The 19,362-nt window shown below is 40.2% G+C and overlaps 2 protein-coding genes across 3 annotated transcripts; one reads left to right on the forward strand and one right to left on the reverse strand.

The window, feature by feature from the left end:
* The first annotated feature begins 3,257 nt into the window (after nt 1-3,257).
* On the forward strand, nt 3,258-11,957 carry LOC105264400 (uncharacterized). The gene is made up of 8 exons (XM_011301241.1): nt 3,258-3,766; nt 8,292-8,534; nt 8,614-8,726; nt 9,141-9,253; nt 9,453-9,671; nt 10,214-10,351; nt 10,433-10,652; nt 11,469-11,957. The coding sequence occupies exons 1-8, from the start codon at nt 3,677-3,679 to the stop codon at nt 11,668-11,670; spliced, it is 1,338 nt and encodes a 445-aa protein (XP_011299543.1). The 5' UTR covers nt 3,258-3,676; the 3' UTR covers nt 11,671-11,957.
* A 357-nt stretch (nt 11,958-12,314) lies between these two features.
* Nucleotides 12,315-18,576, reverse strand: ca (claret). 2 transcript variants are annotated; one of them, XM_011301244.1, is made up of 2 exons: nt 18,473-18,576; nt 12,315-18,106 (listed from the first exon to the last, which is right to left on the reverse strand). In XM_011301244.1, exon 2 carries the CDS (start codon nt 18,075-18,077, stop codon nt 12,708-12,710), a length of 5,370 nt encoding a protein of 1,789 aa, XP_011299546.1. In that variant the 5' UTR covers nt 18,078-18,106; nt 18,473-18,576; the 3' UTR covers nt 12,315-12,707. The 2 variants fall into 2 exon arrangements, with proteins under 2 accessions (XP_011299546.1, XP_011299545.1); XM_011301243.1 differs by having other exon boundaries at nt 18,303-18,576.
* Nucleotides 18,577-19,362: the final 786 nt, after the last annotated feature.

Consider the following 19,362-nt stretch of genomic DNA (forward strand, 5'->3'; position numbering starts at 1 on the left):
GAAAGGTGAGAGTGAATAGCTGAGAGCATCTTCATTCGTTCTTTATATAGGTATTGTACCCCCTTACCCGACTCCTTGCTGGCTCCATGTACATGTTGAAGAAAGAGGGCCAATTCACCTCCTACCATAATCTCCAGGACGCGTTTTTATGTTCCACCTAAACCGGGCATTTCCAGAGTGTACCCCTCTGAGCTGCTACACCGTTCAACAACTCTCAAGTAATTTTCGCACAGGTAGGATTTTGAATATGCGCGCGTGCCTCTCGTTAGCATTACCCATTGTCGACAACCACCAGGGTCACCTCAGATTTGATTTTGATTATCGTTCTCAGCACTCTGCAATTGAGTTTAAAGAATTATTTCGAAATGCTAATGAGAACGTAAGGCTGAATCGAGGATTCGGCATTTTAGACCGAGTGAAACTAAAGTCACTCGAGTCATTGATATTTTAATTTCAATTATTTGCTGACGAGGTGGACCATCTTATTCATAATTTACATCTGTTATTGATGAAGTCTTTTGTCAATCTTCATGGACGTGGAATATGGAAGAAAGAGACTATTCAATTAAATATTTATAACGTGCACGAAATTCACTTTCTAAATATTTCAGCAAAAACAACTTCGAAGTCGATCTGTACGTAATGAAGTAATTGTTCAACATGGAGGACACATGGAAGTGTTGCGGAATTTGATGAAAAATTGAATTCGAACTCTGATCTCTATATTTTGCTCTCAGTCATCCGGATTTCAGGTCGTGCCAATACCAAATGCCTGTTGAAGGAAAGATTCAAAGTATTCAGGCTAATGTGCGCGCACTTTTCAATAGCAACATCTAGTTGTATTTTAAACTGTATGGAAAATAATAATTATTTCTACTGATACCATTTTAGCGTAAAAAAATAAGAATCCATCGAGCTTTGATGGATTCTTTATCAATTGTTATGGGATGGAGTACAAGAGAAAGAAAGAATTCAATAAAGTATTTACGACACTTCTAAAATTCACTTTCTACAACAGGAACAGGTGTTCGAAACATTCAGGCTAATGGTAGCTAAATTCTTGAACAGCACAGCGAATTATATTATATATAACATCTCAAACCATAATTGTCCCTCGTAAACAGATAGAACCTTGAATTACCGTCACATCAATTATATCTCTACCTCGAAAAAAAAGTGGAGAGTTCGCTCGAAACCCTTAACTAAATCCTCAATTTGCCGTTATAAATCTGAAGCATGTAAAAACTCGAGAGTGAATTACTTCAACTGTATAGCAAACACAATATTACATCACCAATTACTTTAGCTCGTGGGTTGATGTCTCCATGTCAGCTGATGTGATAAAGGTCAAAGATGAATGAATTTATCAGGACATCGACATAATAAAAGCTGAAGTTATTCGGCACTTAACGAACTTTCACATAGAATCATGTACATAAAAACGATGCATCATCATATGAGGCGTTAACAATTCGAGATTACAAGAACAGAAACATCAAGAGAGTGACACTAAATGGGATCTACGGAGAAAAAAATATGAATTATCATAATTCAATGAAAATTCAGTAAAATTTCAGAAAATTTTCCTCAATTACTGAAATTTCCGATTTAACATAAACATTTACTGTCAAATTATATCGAAATGTTGTTGCAATGATTGTGAATTTAGCCGGTGAAATCGAGTGAAGGAATTTTACTCAATAGTTGATTTGGCTATCGGTGGCTGATGGCAAGATAATTGTTAGAAATTGTTTCTAATCAATGATCAAACATCAAGTTGTCGATACGGAAGTCAAAGCGATTATATTTGAGTTCTCTCTGATTCGAAAATTCTCTCCAGAATAAATATCAAGCTCCTGTACCCACAAATTGCGTTAAATACACATATCGTAGCCGCCTACCATAAATTATTTGCCAATACTGACTTCTATAAACATTGCGTAAATTAAACAAAAAAAAAAATTCGGTCGTTTGAAATAGAGAGTGGATGGGAAACTCGAGGTGAAAAGCCATGAGTTATGTGTCATCGGGGGGAACGTCATCGAAATGAAAATCAAACAGGTACCATTGTGTGTACATGTGTGATATTAATGAATAAATTATCCTGGGGATTCTGCCACAAGTCGCTTCATCTGCGAGTCTCATTTTTTATGAATTAAGGAAGAATTGTTCGGTTGGTTTGAACATGTATTGCGGTAACTTTCTCTGTCTCATAAACGGTTCAACAAGACGAAGCCAATTTCGAGGTATTATTTATGGACGAGATCCATCAGGCAGGGATAATTCTTTTTCACGTGGAGATTAGTTTGTCCGCAAGTTTACTCATGAAAATTACGGAGACGTAAGCTGATGGTTTTTAATACGGAAAGCGAACGTGATTTGCCACGGGTAAAGGCGCCTTGCAATATGGGAATTTTATTACTCCAAATCTTCGAGATGGATGATCTGTTCGCTGCCAATTTCCTAATTTTGCAATAATAATTGTTTTAGCAAAATTTTTGTAACAACCACTTTCATAATTCTCAACTAGCTCCAGAAAAAAATTTCGAGAAATATTTCACTATCTCCTGTAACTTCAGACATATTCTCAAAAAATCACCGAATAGATAACTTACTCATTTCATTTTATCACTTCATGACAATTGCTTTATTTATAATTGCAAAATACTTAATTTCCTATTTAAAATCTCAATAACATACAGAGAAAAAAAATTTGATTATAACATTATTTTACATTTCAATTCTAAGTGTTCAATAATAAAAAAAATTTGAACTGAGAGAAGCATTAATACTTTACCAACGATTCTTGAATCCTTTGGTCTTACCAACAGCCAACGACACATCGCTCCCCAGGTAATCTTCAATTATTGGTGTTCTCCAAGTTCTCCACCAACAGGTGTCTCCACCAAGTGGTTCACAACAATCAGTTAACGTGGAGTGCCTCTCCCCATTGAAATTCCCTCATCTAAAAACCAGCAACATGAATGCAATCCTTTTGCGAAAATCCAGCAGTAATCACCATTCAAATCTTGACCAAATAAGAACTTATTGAACTCCTTGATCTTACCAACAGCCAAAGAGCCATTCCTCTCCAGATAATCTTCATTATATTGTTCTCCAAATTTTCCACCGACAGGTGTCTCCACCAAGTGGTTCACCACAATCAGGTAAAGCCCAATGTAATTTGGAGAGCCTTTCTCCATTGAAATTCCATCATCTGAAAAACCGGAGACATGAACGCATGGATAGCGGGAATCGTCTTCGGAATCTCTGGAGTCGCTCCCCCCACTCTCAGGACTTGAAGTAAAACGCACGTTTCGATAGTGGTGGGGGCCCTAGTCCCCTGAAAGTGGCCTGAGTAGTAAGGCCCCTCTCCAAACGTCAGGTATTCCCAACACATCTGAGAGCCCGCACAACTGAAACTCCACTCGGCTTGTGCTCTTATACCACCGTGAATCCTCAGGTGCTCCGAAATTGCGTTTTAAATTATTTTCACTTTACACACCAATGTTCTAATGATTCTCCAACGTCATGACGACCAAGTGCTCACACATTGATCGCAATGTAACGTGATAAGACAGTCTTAATCATCACCAGTGAATGAACAATTGAGTTTTTCCCTGAAGTAACTAGTCAACAAGTGTGATTGAGACAAGTTTACAGTGGAAACACCAGAATGAGGTTCAACATGACAATGCATCGCACAGGATTTAGTGAGTTTATCAGGAACATGTGGTGGTTGCTCTTCTTGCTGAGTCTCCAACAGGTAAGACAGAAAAAAATATCAGTATTTTAGAGAGCATTCAAATTGCAGGACCTTTTTTTCATCAGAAATCAGATGAAAATTTAAATAAAAATTCAGTTCACAACTCAGGTCTCTGAAAATATTGCGAGCTTAATTCAGGAAGATCACCTCCAAGTTTGCAATCTCAGCAGAAAATCCACGTTTTCAAGTGAAAAAAAAAATAACAGGTTTGAGACGAGTTCAGCATGAGGGATTATCTAATAGAAGTCTTTACGCAATTTTTTCAATGATGAATTTGTTTATTTGAACTGTCGAAGGGGATTAGTCACGGGAAGATGCTGCATTCCTGGACAGCGAGATGCCGGAGCTCTTTGGGGCGCGGTCGTGATGCTTTTTACGTGATTAAAAATGCTAATGGAATCGTTAACCATTTTGAGATGGAATTGTTATTGTTCTGTAGTAGGCTTGAAGATGTTGGAAACTACGGATCTGTTTGTTTGGGTTTACGAGAAGAGAAAGGAAGAGAAATGCTGCGGTTTTTTTTTGTCTCGAGGGGCTTCTTATTGAGAGATACTGTTACGCGCACGTGGGGCGATTACATGATTATATATACTGTAAATTGAGTACAAAGTGAAGTGAGGACACCTCATGGACACCCTGACACCGCCCACTGATTGTGTCAGCCTACGAGACGTTGGTTCTTTCAGTGGGCTTTTTTTCTTTTAGTTTCATTTGCATTTTTTCGCGCGGTTATTTGTCTCTGTTTTTACTCAACTCTGGAGAAAACTATAGCTCGTTTTGTACCACCGTGACATACGGCTATGTCGTTCGCCTTGAGATGCATCGCGGTGTAGGAATTATTCGGTCTCAGGCAAAGGAACGTATCATTTACCGAGAATTTGGAACGTGAGACTTTTTGTTATTTTTATTCTTTTTCGAAATAAATTGTTGGTCTGTGTCGTCTTCATTCCTCAGTGAAAAATTGCGTAATTAATTGGAAAATAATGCGATGAAAATGTGCAATTTTTTTTTCTGTCTCACGGGAAAAAGGGGTTTGCGCCGAAGAGGTGGAGCGAGGCAAGTTAATTCATCTCTTCAGTGAGTTTTTCGGAATTATCTCCGAACTCGAGGGAGATAGCCAAATTTTTATTAGTATCTTTTTTGTAGAGCTAATTGAAACCCAAAGAAAATGTTATCTTATTAATTTTGCTATCTCCCTTAGGTTCGAAGGTATTTCCGAAAAACTTTCTCCAATTTTATGCATTGGAGGAAAAATCATTCAATGCGAATGAACAAATGGTAAAGAACAATTTCGAAATAGTCCACAGCCGCAGGCAATCTCCAGGGATTTTCTCCCACCATTTATTTTTATTAATTACTTTTGAAAAAGAATCCCTGAGGCTTTTGTTAGGTAAACCCTCTCGAATACTCGTTTTGAGATTGTTGAACGTCTCGCTCCGAGATTTATGATCCAGTACTCCTCATCGTACAGAGGAGAATGCAATATCGCACACACGTCGTAAAATCCGAGTTCCCCTCCCTTGTAACCAGCAAAAATGGTTTTACCAGTTGATCGTCTCTGTCGTTTTGCGGGCCAACATGCAATTCGTATTTAGCAGTGGGGTCTACCCTTTTATGGGAATGCATCACCAAAACCAGTTTGAGACTGAGTGGAGACAGACTTTCGCTCTTTTGAGAAACCTCAAGGAGAGAAAATGAAAAATGATTTGAAGAAAAAAAAATGAAAAACATAAGCGACAGGTAAAAAAAAGGCTAGTGAGAAAAGAAACGTACGTATATGAGTATTATCCGCATGAATAGGAGGCGAATCCTCGACTACACCTTTGAACCAAAGGGTGCAATGACTCTTTGAATCTTTTTCACTATCTTTTTTTGTCTCGAATGTACAGTCACGAAGGGTTACCATCCTTACCACGATGCTAAAGGCAATATCGAAGTGGTTCTCTGGTTGTATCCAACAAGGTTAACAACCCCTTCAGCCACATTTCGTCTATATTTCATGTTGGTTAAGCGAAGGAGATCTACCATTGGCCCTTCGCCACTTTAAAATCACCATAAAACCTGTACTTATTTTTATCCCCTGTTACAATCGTATTTTTTTTTCTCTTTTACGTTCTCATACCATTTTTATTTCTCTTCAATCGCGCAATTCTCACCTGTTCAAACAACCAATCGATGCCGCGATCTTGGCCTCGAACCTTCATTTTCAACTTACACGCAACAACAGTAATTTAATGTAATTCACTTTCGCCTCGGTTTGATAAAGCCACGAGCACGTGCCAAAAAAAATGAAAAAAAAAGGGAGAAATGTCGGGGGATGAGAGGGCAAATCTATTGCAGACTCATGCTCGCACCAGTGACGAATTGAATGAATGAGTCGGTGAAGGTGCGAGTACTCTGGGAATTGATATAAAAAAGTGGATCACACAAATTGCTGCGGCGAGAACTCTTGTCATTTTGGTTAATAAGCATTCGCTGTGATTACGTAGGAGGTGAGAGTGGGTTTTTGTTGGGGGTGAAGTTGTCTGGGATAGTCTAGTTTTTTCCTGTGGAGAGAATTGTGGAGATTATCAGTGGATAATAGACTGATGATGATGATTACCAGGGAATTTTCTTGATATTCTCCGTCGATGGCACATATTAGCATTCATTTTCTTTCCTCATTGAGTGTTTTTTTTTATCGAGCTGCTACCTTGAGTTATGACTTCTGAAGGAGGAGTTTCCCTGAAAAAATTATGCAATAAATTATTCAATTACTGAGATGAAAAAAGAGTGACTCGATGGAATAGGGCAATAGGATTGTCAATAATACAGTAACGACGATGGAATTTTTCGCAATTATTCCACCTCAATTGGAGATATTGAAATTAATGTTCTGGCCTCACGAGCTGAGTGATTTTTTCCACAATTTTTTCTCCACCTCGTAATTCACCAATGGGTAGTTCCACAGAGATAAAATAGTGGAATGACTTATCCAATCATGAACGATTACGAAACGAAAGACGTTATATTTTCATCAAGATTTCCGTCGGTTCAATATCCCCGGAGCTCCACCTTGATCCACATTTCTCCCTGTGGGAGCAATTTCCTCCAGTTATTTTTGATTAAAAAAAAATCCATGTTGATGGGTTGAAGAGATAATAATACACTGATAACAATGAGAATTTTTTCCAATCACTCATCTTCAATATAAAATCTCCAAACTCCCTCGATCACCTGCTGAGTGATTTTATTTCATCACTTGAAATTATAACCGACTGGGAAGTCACTCACTGAAAATCCTACAATGAATTATTCAATTTCAAATGAATTATGAGATATAAATACCTCCATCATCTGTGAGTGGGTTCAATGTTCTTTCTGGGAGTTTCACCTTGAGCCGAATTCTCCCAAACAGCAATTTTCCTCGAGAACATTTGGTTTGAAAAACCTCGCTTTCTCTGAAATGATGATAAACCTCTTGTTCTCGGCATGTACGATAAAGCCGACGGTTACGCTTGGTACACCACAAGGTAATTGTCGACTGTAGTCATCCTGATGTGCACTCTCATCAGCACATCTTCCTCTGTTATGCTTTCGTGAATGTGAATTAATCGTCTTAATCAATCGAAAGTTTCAGACCAATGGAAAAAACATGGTCTCGCGGCTAATCCTGAATGCCACGCCTGGGCCTCCATCATCATAATATCATCGGGGATAAGAAATACTACTATGTATCACCATATATAATATCATCGAGGATAAGAAGTGGGTTGGGTAGCTCTTCTGGGGCCGGCATGAAATTGAAAGTTGTGCGTGGGTTGACAAGTCTCCATCCCCACCTTTTTCTCGTTGGACAACTCAACGCGACAAAATGCAACTTGCAAACCGGTCCCAACACGGGATTTATATTATCGGATTGGTGATAAGGGAGTTGTAATGCATGTTTCACGAAAATATGTCGATTGAGAATTTTTGATTAATGTTTAGATATCACTCGCACGTTTAATAAACTTTAGAAAGCTGATATTTATTGGCGGCTGGTTTGTAGGATTTGTATGATGATAGACCGCTGGAGTTTCAGGTCTTTATTTGGAATTATGTAATTGTACCGTAAATTATTCAGGAAGTTGGGATTTCCTCTGCGATGAACAGAGAATCGAGCAACAGAATAATAAATCGGCAATTTTAGAGTTTCTGCGTTGAATCTTTTCCTGTGGATTGAAGCCTTGTTTTATTTCATCAGTATATAATATTTCGTTGAACATTTAAACGCAAGCGTTTTGCTTTATGATATCGAATTAATGGAGAATAATCAACAGGCGCGCAAATAAAAATGATAAAGTGAAATCTTTATGGGAAACTTTGATATATCTAGGGAGATTTATTGTTGATCGTTCTGATAAATTTCCACAATAAATTCTCTGTATAATGTTGATGAATATGTGACGAGTCAGTGATACCCGCAAAAACAACAGCGACATGAATCAATCGACAATGTTATTTTTCAGTACAATCTGATTGTCATTGTAACACGAAATTGCAGTTCCAGGTCAGTGGCCAACTGTTGGATACGGACTTCCAGCCGACGGTGACGGCGACTTGCAAAGCTGGATTCATGACAATACGCGTTAATCTGAATGAGAGTTTTGTTGGTGCTGTTCATGCAAAGGACAAAAGGATGCCACCGTGCATGGTTGTTGGAAATGGCTCCAAACAGGCCACTCTCGGGATTAATCTTTTAGCGCAGCAGGGAGCACCCGATTACTGTGGCGTGCATGTTAATAACGTTAGTACATAAATCACACTGACTCGAGGGTGGAGAAATAAGCAATTATTTATTAACCATTTGATCAATGCCCTCACAGCATACCGATGAGAGATCCCTCCAAATTGTTGTCAGAATACACAAGACTCTGGAACTCGCTGATGACAAGTTCTACGTCATTACTTGTGGCAAAGCTGGATTCCCAAATTCCAAGTAATTATACCAACTTATAGCTCGGATTAATTAAACAATCGGGATTTTCACTCTTGAAAAATTACACTTCACATTTAAATTTACACAATAATATGGAATTTATGTAGAATTCGGGTAATTCTCAAATTCCGTCTCCTCAAAATCAATTATTAATTCTTAAAAAAATTCGAAAGTGGGGAAAATTCAGGGAAAGATGACAATTGAAACGCTCACTAAATTTGTCACTTATTTGGAAAATTACAGAAAAGTGGATTTTTATTGTTAAATTCAGAGGAATTATTGCTTGCATTTTAATTAAATGATTCGTTGATGAAGAATTGTTAAAATTTAAAAATATAATTTTTCAACAGTGCACTGTATTGGGAAAGACGATACATGCAATTGAATTTGTGATTAACTTTTTTATTTCTAAAGGAACGAGACATCAACGGTATCATTGTCGATTCTGGATAATGATGGTCGTCGTGTGAAGGAGGCAGTATTCAGTCACAACTACACACTGCGGGCGGAAATATCGCGGCCCGATGGTTCGTAACTTTTGCTCATTATCATCCCAGTGCGCACCGTTGCGCCTGAAAATCCCTCCCGTCTGTCTGAAACGATCACCCGTTCCACAGGAATGCACCCATAGTATCCGGATATGCCATTGATATTTTACCCGATGATTGATCAATTACACGTCTTGATAACTCGCCCATTGTTCAATGGTTCTCTTAATTTGTTCAGGATTCTTTGGGATGAGAGTGAAGTCTTGCTTTGTATTCAGCGCAACGAGAGATCCAGTTTACCTCAGCGACGATCGAGGCTGTCCCACTCTCACCAGGGGAATCACCAAATTTACTTATGATAAAAAGACAGGAATAGCAGATGCTACCATCATCACTATGTTCAAACTTACTGATCATGATCAGGTGCATCTGCAGTGTAATGTCGCTGTCTGCAGAGGTAATTATTACACATCCCCCCAAGTTCTTTTTCTTCCCAAAAAATCATTTCCTACACTAATAAACTCATGAAAAGGAGTCATTTACCACAAACTGACGTATATCTGACCGCTTGACTACTGAAATATCAAAATAATTTAATTAAATGGTGATCGGTCAAAAAATCTCGGTAACCAAATTTTATTCACAGAGTAAATATTCATTTTTTTTTCAAAAATTTCTGAAAATGAGAAAATTCCGGGAACTTTTCACTGAGTATTCCTCCTGATAGACACCTACTGAGGTGAATTGGCGTCACCTCTGAGAATAACAAAACCAAAAGGAAGAGAGTCATCAATAGAGAATGTGAGAACCTCTTTGAAACACAAGCAAACCAACCCTGTACATTCTAAACCGGTATACCGCGGCAAGTGGAGCATCAATTCCCCCAATAATATTCTTCACTAGTTACCCACAATCTCCTAACGAACCCGCACTATTATAATCACTCGGGAAAGTCCCCAGAATACCCAATTACCAATATATCATGCTTTGGACAAACAGGAAGCTGTGGGGTGCCCGTATGCGAGGGAGATCCTCCATCATCAAGTCTGAAGGGTAGAGATGAGCCAGTGGGTGCCGAAGAGAGTTCCCTCCTCGTTGGTACCAGTGTATTCATCCTTATGCCTGGTGAAACGCCTCGTAAGTCTCCTTCAATCTCAATTCCTGTCACGTTTAATATTCCTATGGATGACTGGATAATTAAAAAAAAATGATTTGCAGGTTCACTGGCTGTTGGCACCGAGACGATCCACCCCTTGTGGCTTTTATGGCTCGCCATAGCCTTTGGCATTCTCTTTTTGATAATGCTCATAATAAATATATTCCTCTGCTCAGCCATGTCATGCAGCTGTGCACGTACGGAAATAATTGAGAAAGAGCCATCGATAATCGAAGATTACGATCCATATCGCAGTTGGCCAGGATCACAGTATGGCTCTAGGTTTGTTCAATTTATTTCCTCCTTTTTGTTTTAAGATTGAATCATTGGATTCGTTAAATCCGAAATTTCCTATCACATAAAATTTTCATGGACTGATATTATTTTATGCAATGGAAAAACGATCAATGGAAATTTATAGTTGTGGGGATTTCGATTCGCCTGGATTGTAGCGCAGTTATAGAGATACTGCGAAAACAAGGAGAAATTAATTATGAGTCAGAATAGGTGCACGGTCAATTGATCCTCAACGCTGTATACATGTTATCCACGTAGTGCGGACACGCCTCTGCAGATCCGCCAAGGTTCGCGTATAACCGCATACCATAACGGTTCAACGATTCACTGAATTATTCCTATCACAGTCTCGTGCTTTAAGATGAACCAGAATTTACCTTTATAGGATCAACTGGGGATACCTATGATCTTTTATTTCGAGATAACAGTTTTATTCATGTATACCAGTGTATTCATTGCAATCTGGTGCGAGTAACTGCACTAGCTATTTTTACTATTTGAGGATGCAATGGAAATTGGAAAAAGTCATCGATTGCGTGGAGTAAATTTTTTGATGGAATTGATACTTGTTTTTATATCGCCCATTCCAATGATTTATAAGGGCCATTTCGGGATATCCACGTACCGTGGCAATTTTTTTTTTCACCGGTTTTTAGAGCTTTCACTCATTGAGATTCATTGGAATAATTTCTTCAGGTGCAAACGGTGGGCAAACAGTGGTAAAAATTATTTGAATATCCCGAATCGATGGCGACAAAAAGCAATTGCTGTTTATTGGGCTATGGTTAACGTTTATTTCAGATACTCCCTGAACGGTAAACCGGGCTATCCGTCAGGTGGATCGACGATGAACTCGACGCGATCGATATCAACAAACAGCGATCACTATGCGATTGTTCACTCACGTCCAGGAAGCAGATACTCGGGTCCAGGTCACAAGCACCATCATCATCATCACCGAGGTCCACCCTCTAACATCGGCTCTCACTACTCAGCAAAATAATGCTCCACCCCTTCCCATTAAAATCCTCTCAACGAACCCCGAAAAAAAAAAAAGAAGAAACGAGTTAAATGAAGAATGAGAAAGTTCAACTTGCTGGTTACACCCATAGAATTAATTCTCTTAGTCATGAAGATGAAATATTAAAAAATGTTAATAACTTGAAGGCAACAGCGAAAAAAAGAACGAATTAACTAGGTGATTGATAATCACGTGGAATAATAGTACTTTGTATAATTGAGTCTGTTGAATAGACTTAATTTTGTACATAAATTTTTATTGATTTTGAAGTTTTATTTCTTATTATTCTGCCTAAATATTTCCTCTCGTACTCGGTATCATCACAATGTCTCTCTCCTCTCCTCTAATTGAATAAATTTTCACCTACATTTTTTAAATTAATGGTTCTTAACTTTGTTACAATTCAATTTCGTTAGTTCGACATTAATTCACTTGCGATATATTTGTGATTCTTTTTCATTTACTAGAATAATACAAACATCAACAATAATCGTTAATGATTACCGTTGAAAAACCGTTGACTAGTACGTATTAGTAATACCCATGGATCATTAGTTGAGGTGGATTTAATTACAATAAAAGTTTAAAACACATTGGAATTGTCAGTGAAATGATAACAATTTCAATAACTCGTTAATTAATTCATTGCACATATCTAACAAATTTCAATAATAACAATTCCGTGGTATTATTAGTTCCATTACGTCTAAGTAGTTCACCATATTCATGTAAACGTCTAACAAAATTTTAGAATGACTGTAAAAACTCCTCTCCCGTGCTAAATTAAAGAATAAACATTACCATAAAAGTGCGCAGACTAATGAAAGATAGAAAAAAATAATCATCAAAATTCCTCCAAAAGATCACAAATTTAAATCAATAGACATTGAAATCAGCCAACTCAAGAATTCATTGCACGAAAACAGAAAAATATTTCCATTACGCATCATTACGCATCATTACGCATCGACAAAAAAATGGTCATTCAATATCTCTCCCGATGAATCACATAAGAATAATTATCTCTCCATGACAGTTTTGGCGGCTGTTTGTATCGCCCGTGGGACGCACCGAGGGCACAATATATCTATTTTACAAACACGACTAAGCATATTACCTAATACCTGCGCTGTGCAAGGTAGTGGTAGTGGCTGTGCAACAAGTAATTCAGCCTCCATATTCGGTAGTACCTCAGATTGATAAATAGACATTGAGAAATGATGACCACATGTGAAGACAATGGTGTCCTCATCCGACTCTAGAAATTGCGAAACAGCCTCTGGATCCTTAATATGAATGAAAGGTCTGGGATCACTGGATTTGGAAGATATTGTGCTGATGATGTCCTCCATCATCTCCCCAGGGGTCTTACTCTCCCTGGAGCTCAAATACCCAGTGATAGGAGGATCATAGCTCCTGTCCATGAGCATGGAAAATAGCTCGATGTACTCGAGACTGGGTTTTCCCTCGTCGATATGACGAAGTATCAACGTGCAGACCTGTAGACTAAATTTAGCTGACACATGATCCATGATTTTGGGACTCGATGCCTCAACGTCATGATTACAAAACAGCAGCAATCCCAGGGGATAGAACAACTTGTTTGAATTCTCTAAAAATAATCCCTCGAGGACTTCCATATCCAATTTATTCTTTATCCAAAAATCAAAGGTCGTTTGCAGCACTTGTCGCATTATTTTGTGCGCAGTCTCATCGATTTCATTAACGTAGAATCTAATAATCTTCAGTGCGTCTGCAGTCATGAGATCAGAGGATTTCGAGGGCTCAACTGAGATCAATCCCCCATTAAAATCGTCATTTCTGTTCTTCGACTGATTAATCTCCTCAACATCGTTGTCGAGTGCACCCTCAGTCAGATCCAATGATACATTGTCCTCACTCCTGGCGTCCTCGCACAACTCCTCAGAGCCCCCCTGACAGTCGAATGTATGCAATTCCTGCTCGATCAATTGAATACAATCCAACGATTTGCTCGTCGACATCTTAACCCTCTTCCTAGTCTCATGCTCCTCCATAGAATCCACGATATTTTTCTCCACTTGTTTGACGAAGAGCTCTGTATTCTCTCTCACCTTCTCATCAGACTTTCCATTCACTCCATCCACTCCATTCACAGTCATATCATCAACGGAAGACATCGGCGCAGTCTTATAATTATCAGGATTGAGAGTTTTCAACTGATAAGCAAGTGATATCGAGTAATTGTGCTCCAACAATGCTAGCTTCGATCTCGCTTGATAATTCTCCAGCTCATCGCACTTCTCCATGATCTTCCCAGCGTCATAAATACCATTGAATTGCTCGAGAGCATAATGAAGAGTGAGATCACCGTAGGATTTTTCAACGAGGCTAAGAGGTCTCACTCTGCCAGCGAGAGGTGTCACATCATAGCTCTGGTACGTTATAATCGGAGTGGGAATGTGGGGAACTAAACTGGGAGAATCCTGAGCAACATGAGCCCCATGGGGCATCCTCACTACTCGTTTAGAGGACTTGATGAGCACCAGTTTCTCAGCGACATTTCCACCGCTCTCTTTTGTTGGAGGACGACCCAGCTGTGCCAAACTGTTGCTCCCCCAAGCTAGAACACCTCCGCCAGGCTGAATAGCCACTGTGAACTCACATCCACAGCACACCCTCAATGTCGCAGTCCCCAGGTGCATCATATCACCTCTGGTATCATTCATGTTTGCATCCTCTTCGTTATTCTGAGCTCGAAGTCTGGAGTTGTTCCTTGGAGGCACCTGTGCGAGAATCGACACGGCGTTGTAGCTCAAAGGGGTCGGAATGGAGACGTCCTTTCGTGTTCTGTTTCCAATTTGACCGTCTAGATTCCTCCCCCAGGTGTAGACAGTTCCATCCTTCGTTAACAAAGCAGAGTGATGACAGCCGGTGGATATTTGAACTATTCTACCATTCACCAGTTGTGTGTCCACGAGGGAAGGCTTCAGATGCGTCTGTGTTTCTTCAAGAAGCCCCAAGTTTATGTCCCTGAGGCTCACCACGATTTTCGCTACATTTGGGCAATTCTGTCGTCGTTCATTCACCGTCTTCATGGCTAATTTCTCGATGGAGGAGATGTCTGTCGGCTCCTCGTCTCCTGACTCGATACTGGGATCAAAATCCACCAGACTCTCCGCGTATTTCTTAGCAGCTGCTTGGAATTCCAGTAGCTTCGACTTCTTCTGGGCTTGTGTTTGCAGACGAAGTACCTGGGGGCTCGCCCCCCACGTGTAGAGTTTATTCGTGGTGGTAAGAGCCAAATTGTGAAAGTACGACGTGGCAATATCTGAAATTGGCTCTGGTAGAAGAGAAACTCGGATTGGTACCGTGGATTTGGTGGTGTTACCAGTCCCCAATTGGCCGAAAATATTGCACCCGAAAATATACACAGCTCCATCATCGGATAAAACGATAGTATGAGCATGTCCAGCTGCGATTGTTCTTATGACAATTCCAAGAAGAGATTCAACCAGAGTTGGGACGTTTTTTTCTTTTGTGTTGCCATGTCCAAGCTGTCCATGTACGCCCCACCCCCAAGTGAAAACCCTTCCGTCCATTGTGAGTGCCACCGAATGGTACTGACCTGCTACAGCATCCACGATCACCTCCTGAGCCAGAGAAGTGATTAACTCTGGACTGGGACACTGGAGAACTCTTCCAAGACCCAACTGTCCATATTGACTTCCTCCCCAAGCGTAAACTCCATTATTAGTAACTGCCAGTGTGTGATTTCGTCCACACGAGACACTCAGGACCTCCATCTCCATCGCCTTGAAGACGGTGATAGCCTGGGGTGATCCGTATCTCGATATCGATGGCACAGTACCCAAACAACCATGAGAACTCGATCCCCAGGTGAAGACGTTTCCATTTCTAATGAGAGCTGCGTGTCCATAGCCTGCGGACAACAATCTCCTCTTGAAATTCACATTCGTCACAATATTGTGACGCTTTTCAATTCCAGGATAATTTATTTTCGACACTAAAGAGGAATTATGCTTGAGAACAGGGGAACGTTTACTGATGAGTGTTAGCAATAGGTAGAGAAATGTTTCGATCAATTCCTCCACTAGTGAGCCACTTTCATCGAGAATATCCGAGGAGTCTAGAGAGTCACATTGACTCGACTGTGAACTGTGCGATGTTGTCCTCCGCCTGGCTCTGTACTTGACTAACAACGGTCTAAATATGGGGCTCGTGGGATCGTACAAGGTGACCAATCGCTGGAGAACAAACACCTGGAACTCTTGAAGATTTGAGAGGACGAAAGACATGTGACTTCTGGCTAAGAAAGGCGTCGACAGCATTGACTGCAATAGATTGGACTCACTGATGCAGATCATCAGTCCGTATTTGCTGTTGAGAGGAGACCCCGATGATAAAGGATAGGACTGGACTGCCTTAACGAGAACATCGAGGACTTGGGCGTAGAGACCTCTTTGTGTTGCTAAATGGTGGAGGACCTTCCACAGACATGTCTGGCCTACCACGTCCACCACCCAGCGTTCATCGTAGTACGTATTCCTCGATAAAAATTGTAAGAAATCTTTGTAGATGCCAGTGGCATCGTTAGGAGATGCGCGCAGAACTAATTCACTGAATGCGAAAACTGTTAGATTAGATAAGTGAATGCGAGTCGTTGTGGTGAGCTCAGTGACTGCTGGTGGGGTCAGACAGTGCCCTAGGCAGCCCAGGAGCTTCTCAGTGTGCCCTGTCGCTGCAGTTTTCAGCACTCCCTTCAACAGCCTGCATCTCGATAATTTATAGAGTGCAGCTGCCTCCGTGAATCTGCTGTTGGCAAGATGAATATCCCCTGCGCATTCAAATAATTGAGGAACATTAATACCGAATACTAGTCCGAGTCGTGCAGCCTTCTCAATATCTCTCTTATTATTCTTTAGTGCCAGTTCCATGAACACACTCAGCAAAGGCCTCCTCAGGGCGACTTTGTAGATGCCACAGTTGGTGACAACAATACATGTGTCTACCGGCGGTACCTCAACGTTGAGATCGTCAATTTTTGAGGGTAAGATCTTCTTTTTATCGTCCTTGGAAGTTTGATCATCAGTGGTCAGTTTGTAGTCTGACGCCCTGAAGATGTGGGTGATTACTTCCCTACCGTCATCAAAGTGAAACCTGGAGATTATGGACTCGGGGTTGAAATGAGAATCCTCAGAGTTATCTATTCGAACCTCAGAGAGAGGACAGGAGATCATCCACAGGGTTCTTCTTCGGGGACCAGTTGTGAAAAAGAGTCTTTGAGTAAGGAGAACATCTGAGCAGATGTCTGGCATTTTGTACATGTGAAGAGGAACGACAGAGACGTCAGTTCCGTGGATAGTGATGCGATTGGTAGCCTCGCAGTAAGCTGTGTATAAGTGCTGACCTTGTCTGGTGTACTGAGGAGACAGATGAGTGTCTTCTGAAAGGAATTCAGGAGCTACTAGGGTGTCCTTTCTTCCGGAAAGATCTGGGTCATCGGTACCACTGCTGCTGCCACTATCCTGACGAAACACTGACGTCTGGGGATTTTTATTTCGAGATTCAGCGAGTTTTTGCTTTAAAGAGGCTAGTTTCTCTACTGACAGTTGCTTCAAGCCCTGGAGACGAGACCTGGTGGGGAAGGCTTTGGTTTCCTCTACGTGCTCGATATTTCTGGAGTGGTAGGGGCTCTTATGGAGGGAGAAGATGCATCCGTTGGTCCTTTGCTCCAGGACCAATCGCCATTGCTGTCGTGTTTTGTTGGTGATGAGGAGGGAAACTATTTCGAGACTGTTGTCCTGACAGATATCCAGGGAAGATATGGAGCCCCTGACTCGTGTTGAGCCAATCCACTGGCCGTTCTCCAAATTAATGAAAACGACCTCTCCATCTTCGGTGCCAATTACGCCGATGTGACTCGATTGAGTAACACCTTGCCACCAGGTCAGGGCTGTGGGGCGAGAGTACGAGGACTGCAGGTCAATGACAGATATAGGGGTGACATCTTTGGTGGACCATTTATGATCGACGACCTGGGTGTCGTCCACCAGAGCCAGGGCTGGAAGAATATGCAAGGAACCATCTGTACTCGCTGCCAGGAGCCACGAGCCTGTAGGATCGAAGCAGAGGGCAGAAATTGCTCGATTTGGGGCTCTGTACCATGGGATCCTCTTGATCACTGGAAGGTTGTGGATGTCTGAGTGGTAGTAGATCCCCACGTCTATTCGACGAGTTGTAAAGGCTAGTAACTGACGACGACCCACTTCACATCTTGCACTGAGGATTATCCCTGAGGCTTTGATCAGGCAACGTAACTCAAAGAGATTCTCCTCGGAGAGGTCAATGATCGTCTTCTGGTCATTATCAGGTTGTTCCTCGGCCATTACATGAGATGATCAGAGATTCCAGGGCGCTACAATGGGAAAAAATATATAATATAAGACCTACTGTTTGTAGTGCAGCTGTCACGAGGTTCATCCTTGATTGAGTGGAACGGACTGATATTATTTCAGTTGTATTACTTTATTGAGTTGTCCGAAGTTCGGATTAATTATGGTCATTAATGTGTGATAATTATAAGGTAGGAATAGTAAATGTGATATTCGTACCCTTGAGAATGTTATTGCAGCTGTAAGACCAATAAAAATGTTAATGACTGGAGAAACTCGGAGTTTTTGTTGCTTTTGTATGATGATTGTGGTGTCATGAGGTTTTGCCATATCCTTTTCGATGATTCTAGCGGTATAGGAGTGTGATTTGCAGAAGGTGCTGCACTCACCTATTTCTGGAAACTGTTGTGGAGGTAGATAAAAGATCTTTGAATAAATCCGAGAGTCATGACTGCAAGTGTCATCCAGGACTCATTTTAATGTCAAACTATGTTTCAGGTTATGATTCTTTAGTGCATAAAGGGGGATTTCTAATACGTACGGGCGGGATTTTTCGAGATATATTTTTTCATTTCAATATTTCCACATACGTCGGTCGTTTTTGATATCTAGAAAATGAAATTCAATATTAATCGTATGAAATGAGTCTTTATTTTTAAAAAATCGGGTGGTAAAAATGCAGAATCAAAAGAATTGTTATCAGATTTATTTATTCAATTATGATGATACTATAATAAATAATTATATGGAAATACTATAAATCTTTGTTTTATAATCATTTTTACAAAAATAAATTGTGGGCATGCGAGACCTGACCGACGATTCGTCACAATAAACTTGTATTGGAATGAAACTTATATAGTTATTTTGCGCAGTTATGGACAAGAACTGTAGAGCGAATGACGTTGAATCTTGGATAAAAAACTCAAACAATATTTTCCAGGCAGTGCTGACATACCGAATTTATTATGAATAAAGTATAAAATGTAATAAACACAATATACAGGGCACTGCTGCAAATTGCATAACAATAATCCTCCATTGTTCTGAAAGATGCAAAATAATTGAACTGAGATTCAATCGAACGAAAACGCAAGAGTTCGTGCATTGCCTCGTGTTTTATAAAATTTAATAAAAAAACCATTTTTCACAATTTCATTTACATCCTTTCACTTGAATGCACAAGTATGACTATTTCATCTTCGCCTTATTTTCACATGATAAATTGCAATTATGTACATACACTTAATTACTTCGCATAAAACTGCAAACAGTATTA

Source organism: Fopius arisanus, unplaced genomic scaffold (assembly GCF_000806365.1).
Source record: "Fopius arisanus strain USDA-PBARC FA_bdor unplaced genomic scaffold, ASM80636v1 scaffold00021, whole genome shotgun sequence".
In the NCBI taxonomy this organism is placed as follows: Eukaryota; Metazoa; Arthropoda; class Insecta; order Hymenoptera; family Braconidae; genus Fopius; species Fopius arisanus.

Coding starts and splice junctions, on each gene's coding strand:
- LOC105264400 (XM_011301241.1), top strand. CDS start 3,677: ATGAGGTTCAACATGACAATGCATCGCACAGGATTTAGTGAGTTTATC. Junction 3,767..8,291: donor TCTTGCTGAGTCTCCAACAG/GTAAGACAGAAA, acceptor ACGAAATTGCAG/TTCCAGGTCAGTGGCCAACT. Junction 8,535..8,613: donor GTGGCGTGCATGTTAATAAC/GTTAGTACATAA, acceptor ATGCCCTCACAG/CATACCGATGAGAGATCCCT.
- ca (XM_011301244.1), bottom strand. CDS start 18,077: ATGGCCGAGGAACAACCTGATAATGACCAGAAGACGATCATTGACCTC.